General features: G+C 41.7%; 1 protein-coding gene across 1 annotated transcript in view; it reads right to left on the bottom strand.

Annotated features, from left to right (window-relative positions):
* The window catches only part of ASCC3 (activating signal cointegrator 1 complex subunit 3), an 887,461-nt gene that overhangs the window by 188,666 nt on the left and 673,106 nt on the right, over nt 1–25,689 (bottom strand). Inside the window, exons 21-27 of the mRNA XM_069726311.1 lie at nt 18,184–18,338; nt 12,594–12,692; nt 8,850–9,018; nt 5,012–5,232; nt 4,133–4,218; nt 761–927; nt 530–675 (exon numbers count right to left, since the gene is read on the bottom strand). Coding sequence (XP_069582412.1) covers nt 530–675; nt 761–927; nt 4,133–4,218; nt 5,012–5,232; nt 8,850–9,018; nt 12,594–12,692; nt 18,184–18,338 — 1,043 coding nt within the window. The remainder of the gene's footprint in view (nt 1–529; nt 676–760; nt 928–4,132; nt 4,219–5,011; nt 5,233–8,849; nt 9,019–12,593; nt 12,693–18,183; nt 18,339–25,689) is intronic.

Raw genomic sequence — 25,689 nt, 5'->3', positions numbered from 1 at the left:
GATTCTTTGTACTACTTCCGTTATTCTCTAAGGAGTAGGTTTGATGTTTCAGAACATAAACTATATAGTTTGCAAGGATGCCAGTTCCAGTGACATATAATTATATGCGGCAAAATGGGACCTGGGATATCCCCTCCAAAATGCTGGCCTGCCGCTGGCATCTGCTCCGGTTTATTTATTTTACTCACTTTTGTAGCGCCTACATATTCCGCAGCGCTTTACAGACAATATTTCCACTGTCCCCAATGGGGTTCACAATCTAGAATCCCTATCAGTATGTCTTTGGAGTGTGGGCGTAAACCGGAGTGCCCGGAGGAAACCCACGCAAACAAAGGGAGAACACACAAACTCCTTGCAGATGTCCATGGTGGGGCTTGAAGCCAGGAGTCCGGCGCTGCAAGGCTGCACTGCTAACCACCTACTGTATAGACATATACAATGTTGATGTAAAAGCTGATTAATACATATATATATATAACAAATTAAACCCTCAATGTAAAACTACTGCCATGACGCAAAGGTTACCTACCTGCCCAATGCCCAGCCAATCTGCCAGATCTCTGGCGTTTGCAAGAGCAGTTGATAAACCAACAACTCGCACTGTCTTCTCAGTATGTGAAGAAATAAAGTTAGTCCGAGACACAATGACTTCCAGCACGGGTCCTCTCTCATCCCCTAAAAATAATAAAACGCAGCAGTGTATGACTAGGGACAATGGGAATGTTAAAGTTGTTGATACATTGTTTTCAGCACTACTCACCAAGCAAATGGATTTCATCAATGATTAAAATGGAAACCTTCTGCACGTAACTTCTGTTCTGCCAGCTCCTACTTACACCGTCCCACTTTTCTGGGGTAGTGACGATCAGGTCGGCTTCCGCTATGGCTCTCATATCAGGAGTGACATCTCCAGTCAGCTCTACAACTCTGGTAATGGGGAAATATGTCTCCTTAGTTCAATCATGATCGAATACTCTCTGGAGTCATTATTCATCGACCCACACACCTTCCAAGATCGGCATCACTATTGAATCCCACACCAGTTCTCTTCATCAGTTTACAATAAATCCCACAACTCATCAGTGTGTGCTTATGGCTCCACTGTAATGAATGTTGTGAGGGACGTGTGCTAATATGCCTCATATGAACTGGAACAGCAGTACAAGCATGAACAGAATTAAAAAAATCAGAGCTATTACTGTTATTAATGGTCATTTATTTTTCCAGTTCCACTTTGAGTATCAAGAAAGGAAGATAAATAGTTACATAGACCCCTATAGAGTATTCTGAAGACATACAGTCATTAGGTTTACCAGACATTTATTTCTTAACACTGTCAGTATACAGTGGCTTGCAAAAGTATTCATCCCCCTTGGCATATTTTGTGTTTTGCTACCTCACAACCTGTAATTTCACTGTTTTTTTGAGGGTTTGCATCAGTTCATGTAAAGAACATGACTAAAACTGTGAACATTTTTATTTTATTTTTATCGTGAAGCAACAACAAATAGGACAAAATAATTGAAAATTTCATTGTACATAATTATTCACCCCACTAAAGTCAGTACTTTGTAGAGCCTCTTTTTCGGCAATTACAGCTGCAATTTACTTTGGATAAGTCTCTATGAGCTTTCCACATCTTGCCACTGGGATTTTTGCCCATTCCTCAACCCAAATCTGCTTCAGCTCCTTCAAGTTAGTTGTACCTCTGGTCAACAGCAACCTTCAAGTCTGAAAACAGATTCTCAATTGGATTAAGGTCTGGGCATTGACTAGGCCACTCCAAAACATTTACACGTTTTCCCTTGAATCCCTCGACTGTTGCTTTAGCAGTATGCTTTGGGTCATTCTCTGTTGGAAGGTGAATTTCGGTCGCAGTCTCAAATCATTGACCGACTGAAACAGGTTTTTCTCAAGAATATCCCTGTATTTCACACCATCCTTCTTCCCCTTGACTCAGCCCATTTTCACTGTCTCTGCAGCTGAAAAACATCCCTACAGCATGATGCTGCCACCACCACCTTTCTCTGTGGGGATAGTGTTCTTGGGGTGATGAGCTGTGTTGGTTTGATGTCAGACACAGCATTTACCTTGGTGGCCAAAAAGTTAAAATTTGGTCTCATGACCACAGCACCTTCCTTCAAACTTTGTGGAGTCTCCCACATGTCTTTTGACAAACTCAAAACGAGCTTTACAATTTGTGTGTAAGTGAAGGCTTTTTTTCTGGCCCCTCTTCCATAAAGGTCACCTCTACAGAGTGTATGACTTATTGTGGTCAAATGGACAGATACTCCAGTCTTTGCTTGGGAACTTTGCAGCTCCTTCAGGGTTACCGTTGGTTTCTTTGCTGACTTTCTGATTAATTCCCTCTGTGCACCGACTGAGAGTTTTGGTGGGCGGCCCTCTCTTGGCAGGTTTATCGTAGCACCATGTTCTTTTCATTTGATGATAATGGATTTGATGGTGCTCCGGGGGATCATTAGATAATGGGATACTTTTTTTTTTTTTGTATAACCCAACCCTCACTTGTACTTCTCAACAACTTTGTCCCTGACTAGTGTGGAGATCTCCTTGGTCTTCATGGTGCTGTTTGGTTAGTTGTGCCTCTTGCTTAATGGTGGTGTTGCAGCCTGTGTGACATTTCAGAGAAGGTGTGTATATACTGACATACCATGAGACACTTAGGTTGCACACAGGTGGACTTCCTTTCAGTAAGGATGTTACTTATGAAGGCAATTGCTTGCACTAGAAATTTTTAGGGGCTTCATAGCAAAAAGGGGAATACATACGCACATGCTAATTTTTGGCTATTTGATCCCATAAATGTAATTTATGCCTATATTTTTTTTCTCACTTCACCAACTTAAACTATTTTGTGCTGATGCTTCACACACAAATTGGATTACAAAAATATTTAAACACAAATTGTAATGTAACGAAATAGGTACAAAACGTGTGTGTGCGCTATATAAGTCTTGACTCATCACTTTCCACCTATACAATTCTATACATGTAGACTTTAGAATATACAGCATTATCTACTAAAGAAGGGCAAAAAGTAGAATGATCTGGGGACAATGGAAACTGTACCAAAATAGACATGTAGAAAAATAGCTGTTGTCAGAGCATACACCTTGAGCTAGCAACTAAATTATAGTTACATGATATGGTGCACATACTCACACTGTGTATGGATACTTAAAGGGGGTGTCCACTTTCAATAAAGTAGTCCACGAAGTGTATGAAGCTCAAAAAATCGAAAACTCATCAAGTACAGGTGCTCATACTGCCCAAACTGCTTTGTTTCCTGCGATGTGAATAAAGTGGTGATGTCATGTCAGTAGCACGTGTCACGGCTTCAGCTACTCATTGAGCTCAGTGCTGAGGCGGAGGTGGATGTCACATGACACCGAGCTCAGTGAGGGGCTAGATAGAGCGGTGACGTCACTATTCTACCCAGTCACTTAGCTCAGTGGCGGGTTGCCGTAAATTCTTGCTGGTTGGTAGGTGATCAATTACCGTACTTATTTTGTGCAATAAAATGTTATTTAATTATGTAAAAATCATACAATGTGATTTTATGTTTTTTTATTTTTACATTCTGTCTCTCACAGTTGAAGTGTACTTACGATAAAAATGACAGACCTCTGGAGTATATGACCGCGATCCTAACTGCAACTGTTGAAAACTTTGACTCGGTTTGGGCTCCCTGGGACCACTTTAGGGCACAGGATCTGGATTAGATCAATATCTGAACCTTGACCCTCTCCCCCCTTGGTCTCTGCTCTCTCCCTTCCCTATGGTGTGCGCCTTGTCTTTTTGTATGTTCATATTAGTGATACATGTTTGTTAATTGGCTACAGGTCTTTCCAATAAGTAGGTTGGAGGGATTTTGTTAATCTTCCCATTCCTTTTGTAATGTATTGTGAAAGTTGTTTTTGACCTTTCTATAATTGTCAACAGTTGATAAATCTTTAATAAAAATTTACAATAAAAGAAAAAAAAATTACAGACATCTCCATTCTTTGTATTTGGGAAAACTCACAAAATCGGCTGTGTACCAAATACTTATCTTATGGATAGGTGCTAAAAAGTTATGGCAGGAAAACGACTAAAATGATCTAATACTTACTTTTTGCCAAGTTTTTCTTCAATCCGCACTTTCCAGTCCTCCATTCTTTCACGGACTAGGGCCTTCAATGGAGCTATATAGACTGCCTATGAATGCAAGATAAATGACAAAACTTACATCACATATCCTATGAATTAATAAATACAATATTACAGACCACACAACCTACTAATACATGGTGGCAACATGGAGGAACAGAACGCACTGGTAACGAAATGCGTCAGAATTCTGGTCTACATGCCATGTGCCTCAATTATAAAGGGTTTTAAATAATCATATGCATAGTTACTTGTGGAGTACTCCTGGGGACCCACCACACCCGACGCGCGTTTCGCCCCTGGACGAAGCATTTCATTTTTGAAACGCGCGTCGGGTGTGGTGGGTCCCCAGGAGTACTCCATAGGTAACTATGCATATGATTATTTATTCATACACTTGTATTGCGATGTATATTTTTACTGTGATCTAATGCCAATGTGCGGTTCTTGTGCATAGTTACATATTACCATTTCACTTGTTTTATTTTGGTATCTAGTTATTTATTTATATGGTTGTACATATTTCCTATTTGGGTTATTTCCTGGGTTGCCCACTGTATTTATATGTGCTTGTGGCTCTTTGCCCACCTTTCAATTATTGTATCTTAATGACTTTAATAAAGATTATGGTTAGTTTTATTTTCCTTGTGTGCAGTATGGCTCTTTGGTGTATTTATTTTAGAACTAAAACAAACCAAAATGAAGTGCACCAGAATCACCGAGCAGCATGAGCCCCTGTGATAAATGTGGGCCATTTTAAGACAGTGCTAATTATCACACAGGATTATTAAATCTGCCGTACACAATAATATTTTACAGTGAGCCTCAGCTCATTTCTGACCTTGGATGTGGGATACTTGTTGAAGACTCTGAAGATGGCCAACTCTGCAGCGACGGTTTTCCCAGAACCTGTCGGAGCCCCGAGCAGAACGTTTGTGTCCGTGTGGTAAAGAGTATGAAAGATCTGAGTCTGAACGGGGTTGAAATGTGTAAACTTGTAAAGCATTTCATATTCTCTATGTCCCAAGGCGGAGACTGGCAAGGGCTGCAAATCCAGCAATTCTGAAACGGAAGAATCAGTAATGAGGAGATCAGTTCTCTTTCCATAATGTGCAACAAATGTGTACGTGTCGGATACCAAAAAGGGTAGTGTCTGCTCCATATCAATAAGGTCTCTGAATGCTGAGCTCTGTATACCCCCAACCCATACCAATGATTGACAGCTTTCTGTATACCCTGTGCATAGGCAGAAAGATGCCAAATGGTGGTGGGAGCGGTGTTAACCCCTTCACGACCTTTGACGTACATTTGCCTCAGAGGTGGTTTCCCTGCCTTTGATATGTGCATGCAAGCCGAGCCCACATCTTCTTTCCCCGCAAATGATAACTGATTTCCCTGTGGCTGTTAAACAGTTAAATCCCGCTGTCAATCACTGACTGTGGGATGTAGTACGCACCGGCTGGAAGCACGCCATTCACCCTGCCCATCTGTGCCCCTGTCACGTGATGGCGGGACGCCGATGGGTTGTCATGACAGTTAGGGGTTTGCTAATGATCCCTGTGCCTGTCATTACGATTCTCCTGATGAACCGCTATGTATAGCACAGGCGATCAGACAGTGCAACTCCAAAGGAAATATTAACTTCAGTGAAAAGTAAAAAAAATAAAAATAAAAAAAAGTTTTAAAAAAGATGAAAAAAACACAAGTGTTAAATCACCCCCCTTTTGTCTCATTAAATAAAGCGATTAAAAAAACTAAATACACAAATTATATGGCTGTGTTTGTAAAAAAAACGGTCTTTAAAAATACAAAATAAATTAATCTGATCCGTAAATAGCGTAACGAGAAAAAAACAAAACGCCAGAATTATGCTTTTTTGGCAGCAGCAACATTGCAATAAAATGTAATAATATCGTATCTACCCCCAAATGGTATATAACAAAAAGGTCAGCTCATGGCGCAAAAAATAAGCCCTCACACAGTCCCATATCAAAAAAAGGAAAACGCTACGGGTCTCAGAAAATGGCGACATAAGCACATTTTTTTTTCGTACAAATTTCAGATTTTTTTTCACCACTTAAATAAAAAAACCTATACATGTCTGGTATCTGCATACTCGTAATGACCTGGAGAATCATAGCCAGGTCAGTTTTACTGTATAGTGAACATGCTAATTAAAAAAAAACACCAAATAATTGCGGAATTGCACTTTTTTGCAATTTCAAAGCTCTTGGAATTTTTTCTGACTGTCCAGTGCCGCACATGATAAAATGAATTGTGTCATTCAAAAGTACAACTTGTCCCACACAAAACAAATCCTAATACAGCTATTAATACGGAAAAATAAAAAAGTATGGCTTTTGGAATAAGGGGAAGAAAAAACAAAAGCGCAAAAACGGAAAATTGCAAGGTCATGCAGGGGTTAAACAGAGCTCATAAATATGAAGGACTACATAGCAGCATGTTTACAAGTCGTCTGGTGATAATCGCCTGCTTATCAAACAAAGATTTTATAAAAACAACATTAAGCAGCCCAGTAAGTGATTGATCGCTGGCATCAAGGTCTCTGCCACTACATTATGACGCTCTTAATGGCAAACACCTAGTGGCAAATTGCCTTTAAGCATGTGAGCACCAGCACACTCCCGTGCTTCAAGTCTAAATACATACCGTATATACTCGAGTATAAGCCGACCCGAGTATAAGCCGACACCCCTAATTTTGCAACAAAAAACTGGGAAAACTAATTGACTCGAGTATAAGCCTAGGGCGGGAAATGCAACCGCTACGGGTAAATGTTAAAAATAAAAATAGATACCAATAAAAGTAAAATTAATTGAGACATCAGTAGGTTAAGTGTTTTTGAATATCCATATTGAATCAAGAGCCCCATATAATGCTCCATACAGTTCATTATGGCCCCATAAGATGCTCCATATACAAATATGCCCCATATAATGCTCCATACAGTTCATTATGGCCCCATAAGATGATCCATATACAAAATATGTCCCATATAATGCTCCATGCAGTTCTTTATGGCCCTATAAGATGCCCCATATAATGCTACATTCAGTTCTTTATGGCCCCATAGATGCCCCATATAATGCTCCATGCAGTTCTTCATGGCCCCATAGATGCCCCATATAATGCTCCATGCAGTTATGGCCCCATAGATGCCCCATATAATGCTCCATGCAGTTATGGCCCCATATAATGCTCCATGCAGTTATGGCCCCATAGATGCCCCATAAACAGTAATGCTCCATGCAGTTATGGCCCCATATAATGCTCCATGCAGTTATGGCCCCATAGATGCCCCATATAATGCTCCATGCAGTTATGGCCCCATATAATGCTCCATGCAGTTATGGCCCCATATAATGCTCCATGCAGTTATGGCCCCATAGATGCCCCATATAATGCTCCATGCAGTTATGGCCCCATATAATGCTCCATGCAGTTATGGCCCCATAGATGCACCATATAATGCTCCATGCAGTTATGGCCCCAGAGATGCTCCATGCAGTTATGGCCCCATAGATGTCCCATATAATGCTCCATGCAGTTATGGCCCCATAGATGCCCCATATAATGCTCCATGCAGTTATGGCCCCATAGATGCCCCATATAATGCTCCATGCAGTTATGGCCCCATAGATGCTCCATGCAGTTATGGCCCCATAGATGCCCCATAAACAGTAATGCTCCATGCAGTTATGGCCCCATATAATGCTTCATGCAGTTATGGCCCCATAGATGCCCCATATAATGCTCCATGCAGTTCTTGCCATGCATTGTGCCACATGTAATGCTGCTGCTGCACTAAAAAAAAAAAATTACACACTCACATCTCGTCGCTGCTCCTCAGCGTCCAGTCTCTCCGCAGTAACTGTTCAGGCAGAGGGCGGCGCGCACACTAATACGTCATCGCGCCCTCTGACCTGAACAGTCACAGCAAGAGGACGGGAAGACGAGGCGGCGGTGGAACGCGGAAAGGTGAATATGACATACTCACCTGCTCCCAGCGCTCCTGACGCGGTCCCTGCATGTCCCACGGTCTTCGGGAGCTTCTTCCTGTAGTGAGCGGTCACATGGTACCGCTCATTACAGTAATGAATATGCGGCTACACCCCTATGGGAGTGGAGTCCATATTCATAACTTTAATGAGCGGTACCAGTGACCGCTGAACAGGGGAAGAAGCTGCAGGCGCCCGAAGACCGTGGGACATGCAGGGACCGCGTCAGGAGCGCTGGGAGCAGGTGAGTATTTGACAGGCGTCGCGCCCCCTCACCCGCCGACCCCCCGCCTTCCATGACTCGAGTATAAGCTGAGAAGGGCACTTTCAGCCCATTTTTTTGGGCTGAAAATCTCGGCTTATACTCGAGTATACACGGTATATACAAATACATGGATCTAGTATTTATTTGAAACAAAAACTACTGTGAAAACATTGGAATAATTCATAGATCACAGATCACCCGCATTGGGCCTGATCTCACCCTCAGTTTCAACAAGAATCTTTAAAATTGTGAAACAATGGCAAAACGAATGCTTTTTATGATCTGTGAGCCAACTGGAATCCAAAATGTTCAACCGGTCACAATAATTAAATGGTGAAAAAACTAATGTATTGTGTGCATACATCGCTGAACAATCCTGCACAAGGCATTCCTACCTGTGTGTGGAGGATGCCTCTCTGGCAATATAAGATGCTGGAAATTTATTATGCACACAGCCTCAGCTCCCAGCCATCGGTCAGAAACGGCTCGGATATAATACTGGGAAGGTAAAGGTTCAAAGATGGGGATCGTAAAGACCAGGAATTGCTGTTCTTTGGTGACGACCTGTTGGAAGGAAAATAATGGTAAGAAACACAATCGATCAGCCCAACTATGAAAAGGGACTGTCAGATCTCTGGAGACATCTGTTCCAGTAAGTATAACAATTCTGGGGCATCTCATTTCAAAATCTGCTGCACTGTTCCTGTAATTTCTCTTGGAGATACAAGAAGACATCTTTTTAAAAACTCTATGGTGCTGTTCCTCTAATATTTCTCTTGGAAGTGCACCAATACATTAACAACAGTAATCATTATCAATGTGTCCCAACACATTCTCAACAATGTCAGACCCAGCTTCTCGGGGAGTAGACTGGTAATGCCCAGTTGTCAATAAAGTCATATGTTTCCAGGAGGAATACTGGAGCACCAGCATAACACAGAGGTGTAGACACAGCCTCTCGGGGAGTAGACCGGTAATGCCCAGTTGTCAATACAGTCATATGTTTCCAGGAGGAATACTGGAGCACCGGCATAACACAGAGGTGTAGACACAGCCTCTCAGGGAGTAGACCGGTAATGCCCAGTTGTCAATACAGTTATATGTTTCCAGGAGGAATACTTGAGCACCGGCATAACACAGAGGTGTAACATAGCAACATAGTTATTAAGGTTGAAGGAAGACTTTCAGTCCATCTAGTTCAACCCATAGCCTAACATGCCCTAAGGCTGGTTTCACATTTGCGGTTTTTTTTTTGCGTTTTTGCGGTAAAAAACGCAAAAAAAGCATGCGTTTTTTCCCCCTATATTTAACATTAAAAACGAATGTGTTTTTTTGCATGCGTTTTGACGCGTTTTTGCAACGCATGCGTTTTTCTCTGCATGCGTTGTGTTGCAGAAATGCAACATGTAGTAATTTTTGCGGCTTTTTTTTGCCGCAAAAAAACGCATGCGTTTTTTCGCGGCAAAAAAAACCTATTGATGTCTATGTAAACGCATGCGTTTTTCAGCACATGCGTTTGCGTTAAAAACGCATGCGTTTTTATAAAAAAAAAACAGAAAACACACTGATATGCCACCCCCCCACCATAAAGGTGATAAAGGGATCCTAACCCTAACCCTAACGGGATCCTAACCCTAACCCTAAAGGGATCCTAACCCTATCCCTACCCCTAACCCTAAAGGGATCCTAACTCTAACCCTACCCCTAATCTGGTTAGGGTTAGGATCCCTTTAGGCTTAGGGTTAGGGGTAGGGTTAGGATCCCTTTAGGCTTAGGATCCCTTTAGGGTTAGGGTTATGATCCCTACCCCTAACCCTAACTATTTCTGTTTATAGTGGGTTTTTTACTTTATGTTGATGATTGGCAGCTGTCACACATTTCTCAGCATGCGTTTAAAAAACGCAAACGCATGAAAAAACGCATGTAAAAGCGTCAAAACGCCGCATTTTTTTCACCACATGCAAAAACGCATGGGTCAAAAAAACGCAGCGTTTGCATGCGTTTACATGCGTTTTTTCACCATGCGGTTTTTTTTAAAAACCCATGCGTTTTAAAACGCAAGTGTGAAACCAGCCTAACATGTTGATCCAGATGAGGGCAAAAAAAAAATCACGTGGCAAATAGTAAGCTCCACATTGGGGAAAAAAATTCCTTCCCGACTCCACATACAGCAATCAGACTAGTTCCCTGGATCAACGCCCTATCAAGGAATCTAGTACATATACCTTGTAACATTATACTTTTCAAGAAAGGTATCCAGTCCCCTCTTAAATTTAAGTAATGAATCACTCATTACAACATCATATGGCAGAGAGTTCCATAGTCTCACTGCTCTTACAGTAAAGAATCCGTGTCTGTTATTATGCCTAAACCTGCTTTCATCCAGACGTAGAGGATGCCCCCTTGTCCCTGTTTCAGGTCTATGATTAAAAAGATCATCAGAAAGGTCTTTGTACTGTCCCCTCATATATTTATACATTAAAATAAGATCACCCCTTAAGTCTTCGTTTTTCCAAACTAAATAGCCCCCAGTGTAATAACCTATTAGTCCTCTAATAACCTTGGTCGCTCTTCTCTGCACCCGCTCTAGTTCAGCTATGTCTTTCTTATACACCGGAGACCAGAACTGTGCACAGTATTCTAAGTGTGGTCGAACTAGTGACTTGTATAGAGGTAAAATTATGTTCTCCTCATGAGCATCTATGCCTCTTTTAATGCATCCCATTATTTTATTTGCCTTTGTAGCAGCTGCCTGACACTGGCCACTGAACATGAGTTTGTCATCCACCCATACACCCAGGTCTTTTTCATTGACGGTTTTGCCCAGAGTTTTAGAATTAAGCGCATAGTTATACATCTTATTACTTCTACCCAAGTGCATGACCTTACATTTATCCCCATTAAAGCTCATTTGCCATTTATCAGCCCAAGCTTCTAGTTTACATAAATCATCCTGTAATATAAAATTGTCCTCCCCTGTATTGATTACCCTGCAGAGTTTAGTGTCATCTGCAAATATTGAAATTCTGCTCTGAATGCCCCCTACAAGGTCATTAATAAATATGTTAAAAAGAAGAGGGCCCAATACTGACCCCTGTGGTACCTCACTGCTAACCGCGACCCAGTCCAAGTGTGCTCCATTAATAACCACCCTTTGTTTCCTATCCCTGAGCCAGCTCTCAACCCACTTACACATATTTTCCCCTATCCCCATTATTCTCATTTTATGTATTTTATGTATGTGTAGACGCAGCCTCTCGGGGAGTAGACCAGTAATGCCCAGTTGTCAATACAGTCATATGTTTCCAGGGGGAAAATGGAGCACCGGCATAACACAGAAGTGTAGACACTGTGTAGACCCAGCCTCTTGTGGAGTAAACCGGTACTGCCCAGTTGTCAATACAGTCATATGTTTCCAGGGGGAATACTGGAGCACTGGCATAACACAGAGTAGACACTGTGTAGACACAGCTTCTCAGGGAGTAGACCGGTAATGCCCAGTTGTCAATACAGTCATATGTTTCCAGGAGGAATACTGGAGCACCGGCATAACACAGAGGTTCAAGAAAACCTACTCTACAATTAATGTTGCCTTTCAGCGCTGATGATAGACATGTCAGGAAAGATGACAAGTGTTCTTTAAAAATAATTTAAAAACAATGGATAAATGCACCAGAAGAGAAATTTAGGGCAATTTTGATGTGGATTATTGGAATAATTTAGCAAAACTATACGACTCTTGGGGAGGTTGCCAAGACTGCTCTGGTTTCTTCTCTATTTAATAATCTGACCTAGTTGATGGATCGGATCCTAAGCACTAGGTAAATTGAAAGTTTACTGTTTCCAATATGAGGATGCTTTCCAAACATAATTAATTGGTTGATGGCATTCATCCAAGCTGCGATACTTGGAGGCTTGACATTTTGTTTCCAATTTCTGGTTACTAATTTTTGTGCTAACACAAGGCATTCAAGACACAGCCTCCCCATTCCATCAGCCCGCTATATCTAGTAAGGTGCAGACACACAAGGAAGACAATAAACCCTATATGGCCAGAAAACATTTCATCAATACCTCCCCAGTGGAACCCAGTGGGAAAGTTTCAACACTACATCAACAGTATTAGGAAGTTGCTGTACCTGTTTCTTTTGAAGTAGAAAATATTCTGAATGATAAATATGGTCATTAGTGGGATCTTCAACCCAAATCCACCACGGTTCTCCAACAGTTCCATGAACCTACAGACAAAATGAAGAGCTGAAGGTAAAGAGGAAAAAAAGGGGACCCAAATAATTCCTGGGTTATGGTTCACACACACAGTAAAGGGCTAATGATATGTGTTATTAATTTAGTATAACTGCACATTAATGGGTAGACTCATAACGTGAATAACATCACTGGTTTTAGCATACTTTCTAAATGTATCTTTATAATGGTTAGGACAGTATTTTTATGCTGTGCTAAAAATACATAGGATACACATTGCATTAAAAAGGACCAGTCGCCACGAGGTCAGAGTGTCCAATTTTTGTTCTTATTTACTGTGGCTGCACCCTTGAGTATGCCTTTTTTAATCTACCAAAGTCAGGGTCTCTTTGTATTTAGTGCTAATTTGAATGGTCTTTACCAAATAGGCATGGCTTACAGGATTCCTCAGGGGCATGTCTTTAGGCTACACTGTGAGAACCGCCCACTTATAAAGACCATTAGCAAAATTAGCACTAAACTGGAGCTGTATGGCAGATCAAAGAAAACCCTGGCATACTTAAGGGAGCAGCAGGAATAAAAAAAACTGGCCTTTTCTGACCGGTTGACAGATCCTCTTTAAATGATAAAACGCTGCATGCAGTAGCCCCAAGGAGAAGTGTAGAAGATAAATGTATTATGGTATATGGTTGACTTCAATAACTGGCCACATATTAGTCCTTTGAGATATCTGCGACAGACATAATTATGTAATTAAAAGAGTGTGTGTGTGTGTGTGTGTGTGTGTGTGTGTGTGTGTGTGGGGGGGGCAGGAGAAATGACAAAGTGCCTTCAACTCCAGTTCAGCAAGGATCCTGGAGATTGCACATAATGCGTGAAAAGATGGCAAAACACGTTTTGGTGCTTTGGCCATTATAAATATGTAATACAGTGGCATGTAAAAATGTGGGCACCCCTGGTTAGAATTACTGTTATTGTGAACAGTTAAGTAAGCAAGTTGAAGATAAAATGATCTCTAAATGAACTTAAGTTAAAATTGTATACATTTCCTTTGTATTTTAGGCAAAAAAAACCTTTATGTTAACAATTCTATAATTTCTGATTTACAATATTTTCTATAACAATAATAGAACATTTCTAACTACCAAAGGTCTTCATGTTATCCACTCTAACGGTGGCCAAACACTTTTAATAAGCTCCTTCCACAAATGGTTAAGTGTGACTGTGTTATCATTGGAAAGAGGGGAATAAACTACGGTCATAAACCTCTGAAACCAGCTAATCTCCTTTGGGAACCCAGGACATTGGGTACATTGAAATCCAACATGTATGAACCTTTTTCAACCCTGACATGCTGAACAAACATTTTTCAATTATGCCATACGCATTAGATGGGTGGTCCCATAAGTCAGCTAGAACACGTGTCTCCATATAGCCTTATCATTTATGCTTTATTTTATCATGTGTTTTTCCTGTTTTCCTTTTAAGAATCCCATACCTTGTAGACAGTTGTTGATCAAACTTTCTCTGCTGAAACTTATTATGCACATGTACGCTTAGCCAATCATGCATGTCATCTGTTGACTGAACTCTCTTCTGAACCCCTTATAAACATGCACACTCGGCTGAGAATGGATGTATCATCTGTTAATCAAACTTTCTTTCCTGAACCCCCTTATAAACATGCACAATTGGTCAATCATGCATAAGTCATCTGTTGACCAAACTCACTCTCCTGAAACCGATATACACATGCAAACTTGGCCGATCACTCATAAGTCATCTGTGGACTGAACTCTCTCTCCTGAAACCCATATACACACGCACACTTGGCCGATCATACATGTCATCTGTTGACTGAACTCTCTCTCCTGAAATCCATATCCACATGCACACTTGGCCGATCATACATGTCATCTGTTGACCAACTCTCTCTCCTGAAATCCATATTCACATGCACACTTGGCCGATCATACACAAATCATCTGTTGACCAAACGCTCTCTCCTGAAACCCATATACACATGCACACTTGGCCGATCACACATAAGTTATCTGTTGACCAAACTCTCTCTCCTGAAACCCATATACACGTGCACACTTGGCCGATCACAAATAAGTCATCTGTTGATCAAACACTCTCTCCTGAAACCCATATACACATGCACACTTGGCCGATCACACATAAGTCATCTGTTGACTGAACTCTCTCTCCTGAAATCCATATACACATGCACACTTGGCCGATCAAACATGTCATCTGTTGACCAAACTCTCTCTCCTGAAACCCATATACATATGCACACACTTGGCCGATCACTCATAAGTCATCTGTTGACCAAACTCTCTCTTCTGAAACCCATATCCACATGCACACTTGGCCGATCATACATGTCATCTGTTGACCAACTCTCTCTCCTGAAATCCCTATTCACATGCACACTTGGCCGATCACAAGTAAGTCATCTGTTGACCAAACGCTCTCTCCTGAAACCCATATACACATGCACACTTGGCCGATCACACATAAGTCATCTATTGATCAAACGCTCTCTCCTGAAACCCATATACACATGCACACTTGGCCGATCACATATAAGTCATCTGTTGACCAAACTCTCTCTCCTGAAACCCATATCCACATGCACACTTGGCCGATCATACATGTCATCTGTTGACCAACTCTCTCTCCTGAAATCCATATTCACATGCACACTTGACCCATCACACGTAAGTCATCTGTTGACCAAACGCTCTCTCCTGAAACCCATATACACATGCACACTTGGCCGATCACATATAAGTCATCTGTTGATCAAACTCTCCTGAAACCCATATACACGTGCACACTTGGCCGATCACATATAAGCCATCTGTTGACCGAACTCTCTCGGTCCGATACGCTTTTGATTTTCCTTATACCAATGTTTTACGTACTGATTTTATCAGCATATTATAAATATGATCTTAATGACAAAACCCAGGATTTCTTAAGTAACGTTACACCTCATTCAGCACAAAATAAAAACATCCTCTCTTTTTCTACATTTATCATTATTCCAGAAAACGCACACATTTGTCAAATTGTGGTGTCTTTTATCACTTAACATCTTCGAGCAAGGAAAACTCTCTGCCACACACCAATAATCTGCAATCCTTAATGTTACTTAGAAACACCACGATTATCTTGTTTCCTTAAACCTAGATGGGATAAATAAATGTACAAGCAGGTTCAGTCAGGAAAAAAATTAGATTAATTGCAAGCTAGATCCTATCCAACAACAATTCATTTCCCTCATTTATTGTGTCGCCTGAGCGATGCACTGTATTATGAGATAAATGAAGATTACTTCATAAAACTTAAATCAACATTTATAGAATTTCTCACTCAACGGTGACACCGAGGTAACTAATGTACTATGCAAGCATTAATCTCCCAATGTAATAAGGAAAATACATTCAAATAAATTCAGCACTAGCTTGGGGACTTAACCGCAGGCTTATCACAGTAACTTTTTAATATTAACTTTCAAAGAAAAACGTATCTGGCTGGATCGTCCTAGAGATGGAAAAACCAGACAGGATAATGAACATGTAACACATAAAGGCTGCATTGGAGATAAAGAGCTACGGGGTGCTGACCTTGTGAACTGTTTGGGTCACCACATACTGGGTGACCGAGTGCGTCCCATCATGTTCAGTCTATGTTTTACAAAAGATTGGCAAGTCAGTGAGCTGACCTAAAGGTTAAATCCAACAGCAGGCATTAATGAGCTTTGTACTACTGCCGAACATGACAAAACTGTAACCACCTCATCACTTGGGGAGACATTATCTTCCCTTTGTTTCCTTTTTCAGCCTTGTTATTTTTCTATCATGTTCCATTAATGAATTAAACATCTGTTTAGTCGAATTACATAATGAATTTTAAGCCATTAAGTTGGTACATCTATCAGGACTATCATTTAAAACAAGCCAAAGCCTTCAAGTCTGTAGTATTCATTAAATAGACTAATAGTTACCGTATATACACATACAAATACACATATATGTGTAGACATACGCACATTGATACATATATGATTTATTTATTATGAAAAATAATAAATTATTGATTCTAAAAAGACACAATGATCTGGTTTAGTTTAGGATTAATTTTTCAAACCATTTGAAATTATTTTCGGTATTTTTCTGCTGCCGGCAGATTGAAACAAGGTCACAATTATATTATATATGGACTAAAAAATAATAATAAAAAAAAAAATTCAAATTCATATTGTAATTCAAAATGTATGACTTTTCCAGAATGTTTGAGCAAGATTTTGTTTGGCTTGTATACTAGAATAGCTGTCAATCAATAAGAGTGGATGCAAGTCCAGCCGGCAGTTAAACAGATTTTGTACATGAAAGTACTGAACCAAATCAATGTTAGGCCTCCTGAAACTCTGCCCATGGCTGGGGCCAATTTCTGTATGATTATATTCCACAATTGTGTGCCCACTGGCACGCCGCAGGTAGGAGGAACCACACTGGTGCCACACCATCTGGCTGTACCCTTACAAAGCTAATTAACCCCTTTTTATGTATAGGAGAAAATCTACTCTTGATAGGATTGGGCCCAGTGCTGCTCAGCCACAGTACTAACCACTAAGCCACCCTTCTGTGTTACATAAACATGGCAAATTATATAGCTAAAGGGGTTTTCAGAGATCAGAAAAAATGAGGCATTGTTCATCTGATATATCCCTGTGGTTCTACAACAGACACTCTGGTGCTTCCTGATGTGTCTTTAACAATTATGTTCCTGGCTACTCACGTGACCATTGTAACATGTCATGTGGGTAGTCAAGAATGTCATTGATGCAGCAATGATTGCCCAGATTAATCACATCAACACTATCATGCTGCCCTGATCTGGGGTCCAGTCTGGTCCTCCATAGCAGCCAGACCTGAGCTGTCTTCATGTCTGCAGCTGGCATCATCAGCACATCTGGCATCTACTAGGCCCTGCAACATCTGACGTTGGGTGAGGCTTAATCACTGGGCCTCGTGTGATTTCGAGATGTGTGTCTGATGTGACATCATAGGGTCTTTAAACTCTAGAGGGAATGTTGGTTCTATAGGTCCCTATGGATGCTGGGCCAAATAATTTGGCCACAAAAGTGAGGACTGCTCTGGCCCGGCTGCCTACTAAGGCCCAAACTGGACAAACCTTATTGCTCAACTCTTTTGACCACTGAAGCCAGGTATTGAATACAGCAGTCACATGGGTACTGGAATGGAGTTGGTGCGGACATGGTAAACAGGCAAATAGCACCAAATTAGCATTTTTACTATGTCACAGATTTCAGAAAACCCCTTCAATAACCATTTGTTTATTTTCTATTAGTGGAGCTAGAGGATATTCTTACCTCCAATGGGAACGAATAAATTAGCAAGAAATAGGTTGAAGTGCACACACTGGAACACTGTGACACAAGATAACATAATAAGTATTGTCTATATACAGGTAGTGGGCTATTACCTGGTCGTTCCACTTAAAGTCTGGATTGATACTTAATCGAACTCTAAGAACTGTGCGGGTAATTGGTTGGATAGATGCTTCCATTGTAATGGATGGAATTTGATGGACGCACTGTTTCACCTTTAGCCCGATGTTCACATGATGCAGCATGTGACCTAAAAAAGGTACATTAGGTTAAAAGCGTTTGCATATACAGGAACACTAATGCAATCAGACTTGTAAATCAGCTTTTAGACGAGCATATTACAGCTTGCAAGCTTTGCATTGTGGTGTACAAATCACTGACTTTTTTGACCCGGCATGTTCTAATGTTTTGTAATACTTAACTGGAATTAGTACAGTGCGGTTTTAGTATTAGCAACTCTGAATAATAAGTGTTAACCCAATCAATGATTTCCACACGACAAAGTTAAAAATAGCTACTAAATAATAGATATATTAAAATGGTAATATTCATGAACATTTATGATATGGGTTTTACATGTTTCTAATTTACCCAAACAAATGAGGCAAGTGTGGAACATACAGCAGTGATTTCATTACTGAGAATCTAACCCCAATTACTAAAGTGGGTAGTTAGAGAAAAACTTTCAGGAGCAGGGGGACAAGATGTCTCCTGCCAGCTCCTGTATACTGTATATTAACTTACATAAAGAAAATGTAGTTTTTGAGAGAATTCATCCATGAAAATAATGCATTCTCCAATGTGACTTGTGTGTGATAACAAATGCAGTAGCTTTTGGGATTTTGACTCTTTAACAATGTCTTAGACAATGAAATATCCCATATAATTATTTTGTATTTCAATTTGTAGCCTTACAATGCTATAAAGGTGACTTTTTGAAGCCAGAATTCTTCTGTAATTACCGTAATGAAGTAACTATTAAATATCTCAGAAACTAGAGCCAATCTGGCAAAAACGAAGTCGTATTCTTAACCAGCACCATAAACTTAATATGAAACCATTCAGACATCGTTGGCACCAAAATCTCTGTATACCAGTGTAACCATCTCTAGAAAGCTGAAGCATATTCCACTAATGACAAGTGCACACATTGCAGATTTGAGTTGCGGATTCCGAACAGTAACTCCGCAGCAATTTAGGGGACCATACATGTATGGCAAATGGATTTTTCAAAATCTCGTCACACGGTGTAGAAAAAAGGATGCACAAAAGTGATAGTATGGTGCAGATTTAACATTTTCATTGCAGATTTCCCCCTATTCAACACTTTGTATATGGAGTAAGAAGAAATCTGCCGCCAAATCTGCAATAAATTCTACCTGTGTTATGTGCAGACTTCATTGCGGATTTGTCACGGATTTAATAACCAAATCTATAGCAGAAATTTTAACCAAATCCACCACCAAGATTTTCAGCAACATGTGAACATAGCCTTACGAGTAGTATACTATACTAGTACTTTTGCCGACTGGTGCTAAACAGTGACTGAAGAGGTCCACAAGAAAAAGCACTTAAGTATCGGTTCTATAGATCCCTATGGATCCAGGACTCACTCATTTCACCCCGAAATGGCCCATACAGTAACGCTTGAAGAAACTGTGAAGTTCTTCGTAAATGTGCCCACACTACAATTCATTACTGGGTAATTGCAATGGAAAGCTCTCACTTACACTGAAGTCTAGCGGTAAGTTAAAAAAGCCATCAAAAATATGGTTGAGCAATTTGCGTGAAACGATTTTCTCAGAAGTTTGAGGAAATCTACATTGGTAACTGGAGGGAAACGTACCACAGAAAAGGATATGTTTTCTAGCAAAATGTTTTTTGTTTTTTTGTAGGGGATGGAAGACAGTTTAACCCCTTCATGACCCAGCCTATTTTGACCATAAAGACCTTGCCGTTTTTTGCAATTCTGACCAGTGTCCCTTTATGAGGTAATAACTCATGAACGCTTCAACGGATCCTAGCGGTTCTCAGATTGTTTTTTCGTGACATATTGGGCTTCATGTTAGTGGTAAATTTAGGTCAATAAATTCTGCGTTTATTTGTGATAAAAACGGAAATTTGGCGAAAATTTTGAAAATTTCGCAATTTTCACATTTTGAATTTTTATTCTGTTAAACCAGAGAGATATGTGACACAAAATAGTTAATAAATAACATTTCCCACATGTTTACTTTACATCAGCACAATTTTGGAAACAAATTTTTTTTTTGTTAGGAAGTTATAAGGGTTAAAATTTGACCAGCGATTTGTCATTTTTACAACGAAATTTACAAAACCATTTTTTTTAGGGACCACCTCACATTTGAAGTCAGTTTAGGAGTCTATATGGCTGAAAATACCCAAAAGTGACACCATTCTAAAAACTGCACCCCTCAAGGTACTCAAAACCACATTCAAGAAGTTTATTAACCCTTCAGGTGCTTCACAGCAGCAGAAGCAACATGGAGGGAAAAAATGAACATTTAACTTTTTAGTCACAAAAATTATCTTTTAGCAACAATTTTTTTATTTTCCCAATGGTAAAAGGAGAAACTGAACCACGAAAGTTGTTGTCCAATTTGTCCTGAGTACGCTGATACCTCATATGTGGGGGTAAACCACTGTTTGGGCGCACGGCAGGGCTTGGAAGGGAAGGAGCGCCATTTGACTTTTTGAATCAAAAATTGGCTCCACTCTTTAGCGGACACCATGTCACGTTTGGAGAACCCCCGTGTGCCTAAAAATTGGAGCTCCCCCACAAGTGACCCCAATTTGGAAACTAGACGCCCCAAGGAACTTATCTAGAAGCATAGTGAGCACTTTGAACCCCCAGGTGCTTCACAAATTGATCCGTAAAAATGAAAAAGTACTTTTTTTTCACAAAAAAATTCTTTTAGCCTCAATTGTTTCATTTTCACTTGGGCAACAGGATAAAATGGATCCTAAAATGTGTTGGGCAATTTCTCCTGAGTACACCAATACCTCACATGTGGGGGTAAACCACTGTTTGGGCACATGGTAAGGCTCGGAAGGGAAGGAGCGCCATTTGACTTTTTGAATGAAAAATTATTTCCATCGTTAGCGGACACCATGTCGCGTTTGGATAGCTCCTGTGTGCCTAAACATTGGCGCTCCCCCACAAGTGACCCCATTTTGGAAACTAGACCCCCCAAGGAACTTATTTAGATGCCTAGTGAGCACTTTAAACCCTCAGGTGCTTCACAAATTGATCTGTAAAAATGAAAAAGTACTTTTTTTTCACAAAAAAATTCTTTTCGCCTCAATTTTTTCATTTTCACATGGGCAGTAGGATAAAATGGATCATAAAATTTGTTGGGCAATTTCTCCCGAGTACGTCGATACCTCATATGTGGGGGTAAACCACTGTTTGGGCACTCGGCAGGGCTCGGGAGGGAAGGCGCGCCATTTGACTTTTTGAATGGAAAATTAGCTCCAATTGTTAGCGGACACCATGTCGCGTTTGGCGATCCCCTGTGTGCCTAAACATTGGAGCTCCCCCACAAGTGACCCCATTTTGGAAACTAGACCCCCCAAGGAACTTATCTAGATGCATATTGAGCACTTTAATCCCCCAGGTGCTTCACAGAAGTTTATAACGCAGAGCCATGAAAATAAAAAATAATTTTTCTTTCCTCAAAAATGATTTTTTAGCCTGGAATTTCCTATTTTGCCAAGGATAATAGGAGAAATTGGACCCCAAATATTGTTGTCCAGTTTGTCCTGAGTACGCTGATACCCCATTTGTGGGGGTAAACCACTGTTTGGGCGTACGGCAGGGCTCGGAAGGGATGGCACGCCATTTGGCTTTTTAAATGGAAAATTAGCTCCAATCATTAGCGGACACCATGTCACGTTTGGAGAGCCCCTGTGTGCCTAAACATTGGAGATCCCCCAGAAATGACACCATTTTGGAAACTAGACCCCCAAAGGAACTAATCTAGATGTGTGGTGAGGACTTTGAACCCCCAAGTGCTTCACAGAAGTTTATAACGCAGAGCCATGAAAATAAAAAAAAAAAATATTTTCTCAAAAATGATCTTTTAGCCTGCAATTTTTTATTTTCCCAAGGGTAACAGGAGAAATTTGACCCCAAAAGTTGTTGTCCAGTTTCTCCTGAGTACGCTGATACCCCATATGTGGGGGTAAATCACTGTTTGGGCACATGCCGGGGCTCGGAAGTGAAGTAGTGACGTTTTGAAATGCAGACTTTGATGGAATGCTCTGTGGGTGTCACGTTGCGTTTGCAGAGCCCCTGATGTGGCTTAACAGTAGAAACCCCCCACAAGTGACCCCATTTTGGAAACTAGACCCCCAAAGGAACTTATCTAGATGTGTGGTGAGCACTTTCAACCCCCATGTGCTTCATAGAAGTTTATAATGCAGAGCCGTGAAAATAATAAATACGTTTTCTTTCCTCAAAAATAATTATTTAGCCCAGAATTTTTTATTTTCCCAAGGGTTACAGAAGAAATTGGACCCCAAAAGTTGTTGTCCAGTTTCTCCTGAGTACGCTGACACCCCATGAGTGGGGGTAAACCACTGTTTGGGCACATGCCGAGGCTCGGAAGTGAAGTAGTGACGTTTTGAAATGCAGACTTTGATGGAATGCTCTGTGGGCGTCACGTTGCGTTTGCAGAGCCCCTGATGTGGCTTAACAGTAGAAACCCCCCACAAGTGACCCCATTTTGGAAACTAGACCCCGAAAGGAACTTATCTAGATGTGTGGTGAGCACTTTGAACCCCCAAGCGCTTCATAGAAGTTTATAATGCAGAGCCGTGAAAATAATAAATACGTTTTTCCTCAAAAATAATTATTTAGCCCAGAATTTTTTAATTTTCCCAAGGGTAACAGGAGAAATTTGACCCCAATATTTGTTGTCCAGTTTCTCCTGAGTACGGAGATACCCCATATGTGGGGGTAAACTACTGTTTGGGCACATGCCGGGGCTTGGAATTGAAGTAGTGACGTTTTGAAATGCAGACTTTGATGGAATGCTCTGCGGGCGTCACGTTGCGTTTGCAGAGCCCCTGATGTGCCTAAACAGTAGAAACCCCCCACAAGTGACCCCATTTTGGAAACTAGACCCCGAAAGGAACTTATCTAGATGTGTGGTGAGCACTTTGAACCCCCAAGTGCTTCATAGAAGTTTATAATGCAGAGCCGTGAAAATAATAAATACGTTTTCTTTCCTCAAAAATAATTATTTAGCCCAGAATTTTTTATTTTCCCAAGGGTTACAGGAGAAATTGGACCACAAAAGTTGTTGTCCAGTTTCTCCTGAGTACGCTGACACCCCATGAGTGGGGGTAAACCACTGTTTGGGCACACGTCGGGGCTCAGAAGGGAAGTAGTGACTTTTGAAATGCAGACTTTGATGGAATGGTCTGCGGGTGTCACGTTGCGTTTGCAGAGCCCCTGGTGTGCCTAAACAGTAGAAACCCCCACAAGTGACCCCATTTTAGAAACTAGACCCCCCAAGGAACTTATCTAGATATGTGGTGAGCACTTTGAACCCCCAAGTGCTTCACAGACGTTTACAACGCAGAGCCGTGAAAATAAAAAATCATTTTTCTTTCCTCAAAAATTATGTTTTAGCAAGCATTTTTTTAGATTCACAAGGGTAACAGGAGAAATTGGACCCCAGTAATTGTTGCGCAGTTTGTCCTGAGTATGCTGGTACCCCATATGTGGGGGTAAACCACTGTTTGGGCACACGTCAGGGCTCGGAAGTGAGGGAGCACCATTTGACTTTTTGAATACGAGATTGGCTGGAATCAATGGTGGCGCCATGTTGCGTTTGGAGACCCCTGATGTGCCTAAACAGTGGTAACCCCTCAATTCTACCTCCAACACTAACCCCAACACACCCCTAACCCTAATCCCAACTGTAGCCATAACCCTAATCACAACCCTAACCACAACCCTAATTCCAACCCTAACCCTAAGGCTATGTGCCCACGTTGCGGATTTGTGTGAGATATTTCCGCACCATTTTTGAAAAATCCGCGGGTAAAAGGCACTGCGTTTTACCTGCGGATTTTCCGCGGATTTCCAGTGTTTTTTGTGCGGATTTCACCTGCGGATTTCTATTGAGGAACAGGTGTAAAACGCTGCGGAATCCGCACAAAGAATTGACATGCTGCGGAAAATACAACGCAGCGTTTCCGCGCGGTATTTTCTGCACCCTGGGCACAGCAGGATTTGGTTTTTCATATGTTTACATGGTACTGTAAACCTGATGGAACACTGCTGCGAATCCGCAGCGGCCAATCCGCAGCCAAATCCGCACCGTGTGGACATAGCCTAATTCTAAAGGTATGTGCACACGCTGCGGAAAACGCTGCGGATCCGCAGCAGTTTCCCATGAGTTTACAGTTCAATGTAAACCTACGGGAAACAAAAATCGCTGTACACATGCTGCGGAAAAACTGCACGGAAACGCAGCAGTTTACATTCCGCAGCATGTCACTTCTTTGTGCGGATTCCGCAGCGGTTTTACAACTGCTCCAATAGAAAATCGCAGTTGTAAAACCGCAGTGAAATGCGCAGAAAAAAACGCGGTAAATCCGCCATAAATCCGCAGCGGTTTAGCACTGCGGATTTATCAAATCCGCAGCGGAAAAATCCGCAGAGGACCAGAATACGTGTGCACATACCGAAACCCTAACCCTAGCCCTAACCCTACCCCTAGCCCTAACCCTACCCCTAACCCTAGCCCTACCCCTAACATTAGTGGAAAAAAAAAATTTTCTTTATTTTTTTATTGTCCCTACCTATGGGGGTGACAAAGGAAGGGGTCATTTATTATTTTTTTTTATTTTGATCACTGAGATATAATCTATCTCAGTGATCAAAATGCACTTTGGAACGAATCTGCCGGCCGGCAGATTCGGCGGGCGCACTGCGCATGCGCCCGCCATTTTGGAAGATGGCGGCGCCCAGGGAGAAGACGGATGGGACCCCGGCTGGATCGGTAAGTATGATGGGGTGGGGGGGGGACCACGGGGGGGGGGATCGGAGCACGGGGGGGGGGGGGGGGAATCGGAGCGCGGGAGGGGTGGAACGGAGCACGGGGGGCGTGGAACGGAGCACGGGGGGGCTGGAATGGAGCACGGGGGGGCTGGAATGGAGCACGGGGGGGTGGAACGGAGCACCGGGGGGGGGGGGTGGATCGGAGTGCAGGGGGGGTGATGGGAGCACGGGAGGGTGATTGGAGCACGGGGGGAGCGGACAAGAGCACGGGGGGGGAGCGGAGCACTGGATGGAGGGGAGCCGGAGCAGTGTACCGGCCAGATCGGGGGGCTGGGGGGGCGATCGGTGGGGTGGGGTGGGGGCACATTAGTATTTCCAGCCATGGCCGATGATATTTCAGCATCGGCCATGGCTGGATTGTAATATTTCACCAGTTATAATAGGTGAAATATTACAAATCGCTCTGATTGGCAGTTTCACTTTCAACAGCCAATCAGAGCGATCGTAGCCACGGGGGGGTGAAGCCACCCCCCCTGGGCTAAACTACCACTCCCCCTTTCCCTGC

Source organism: Ranitomeya imitator, chromosome 5 (genome assembly GCF_032444005.1).
Source record: "Ranitomeya imitator isolate aRanImi1 chromosome 5, aRanImi1.pri, whole genome shotgun sequence".
Lineage (NCBI taxonomy): Eukaryota > Metazoa > Chordata > Amphibia > Anura > Dendrobatidae > Ranitomeya > Ranitomeya imitator.
The sequence above is the reverse complement of the archived record's forward strand: the minus strand, read 5'-3'. Positions and strand labels throughout refer to the sequence as shown.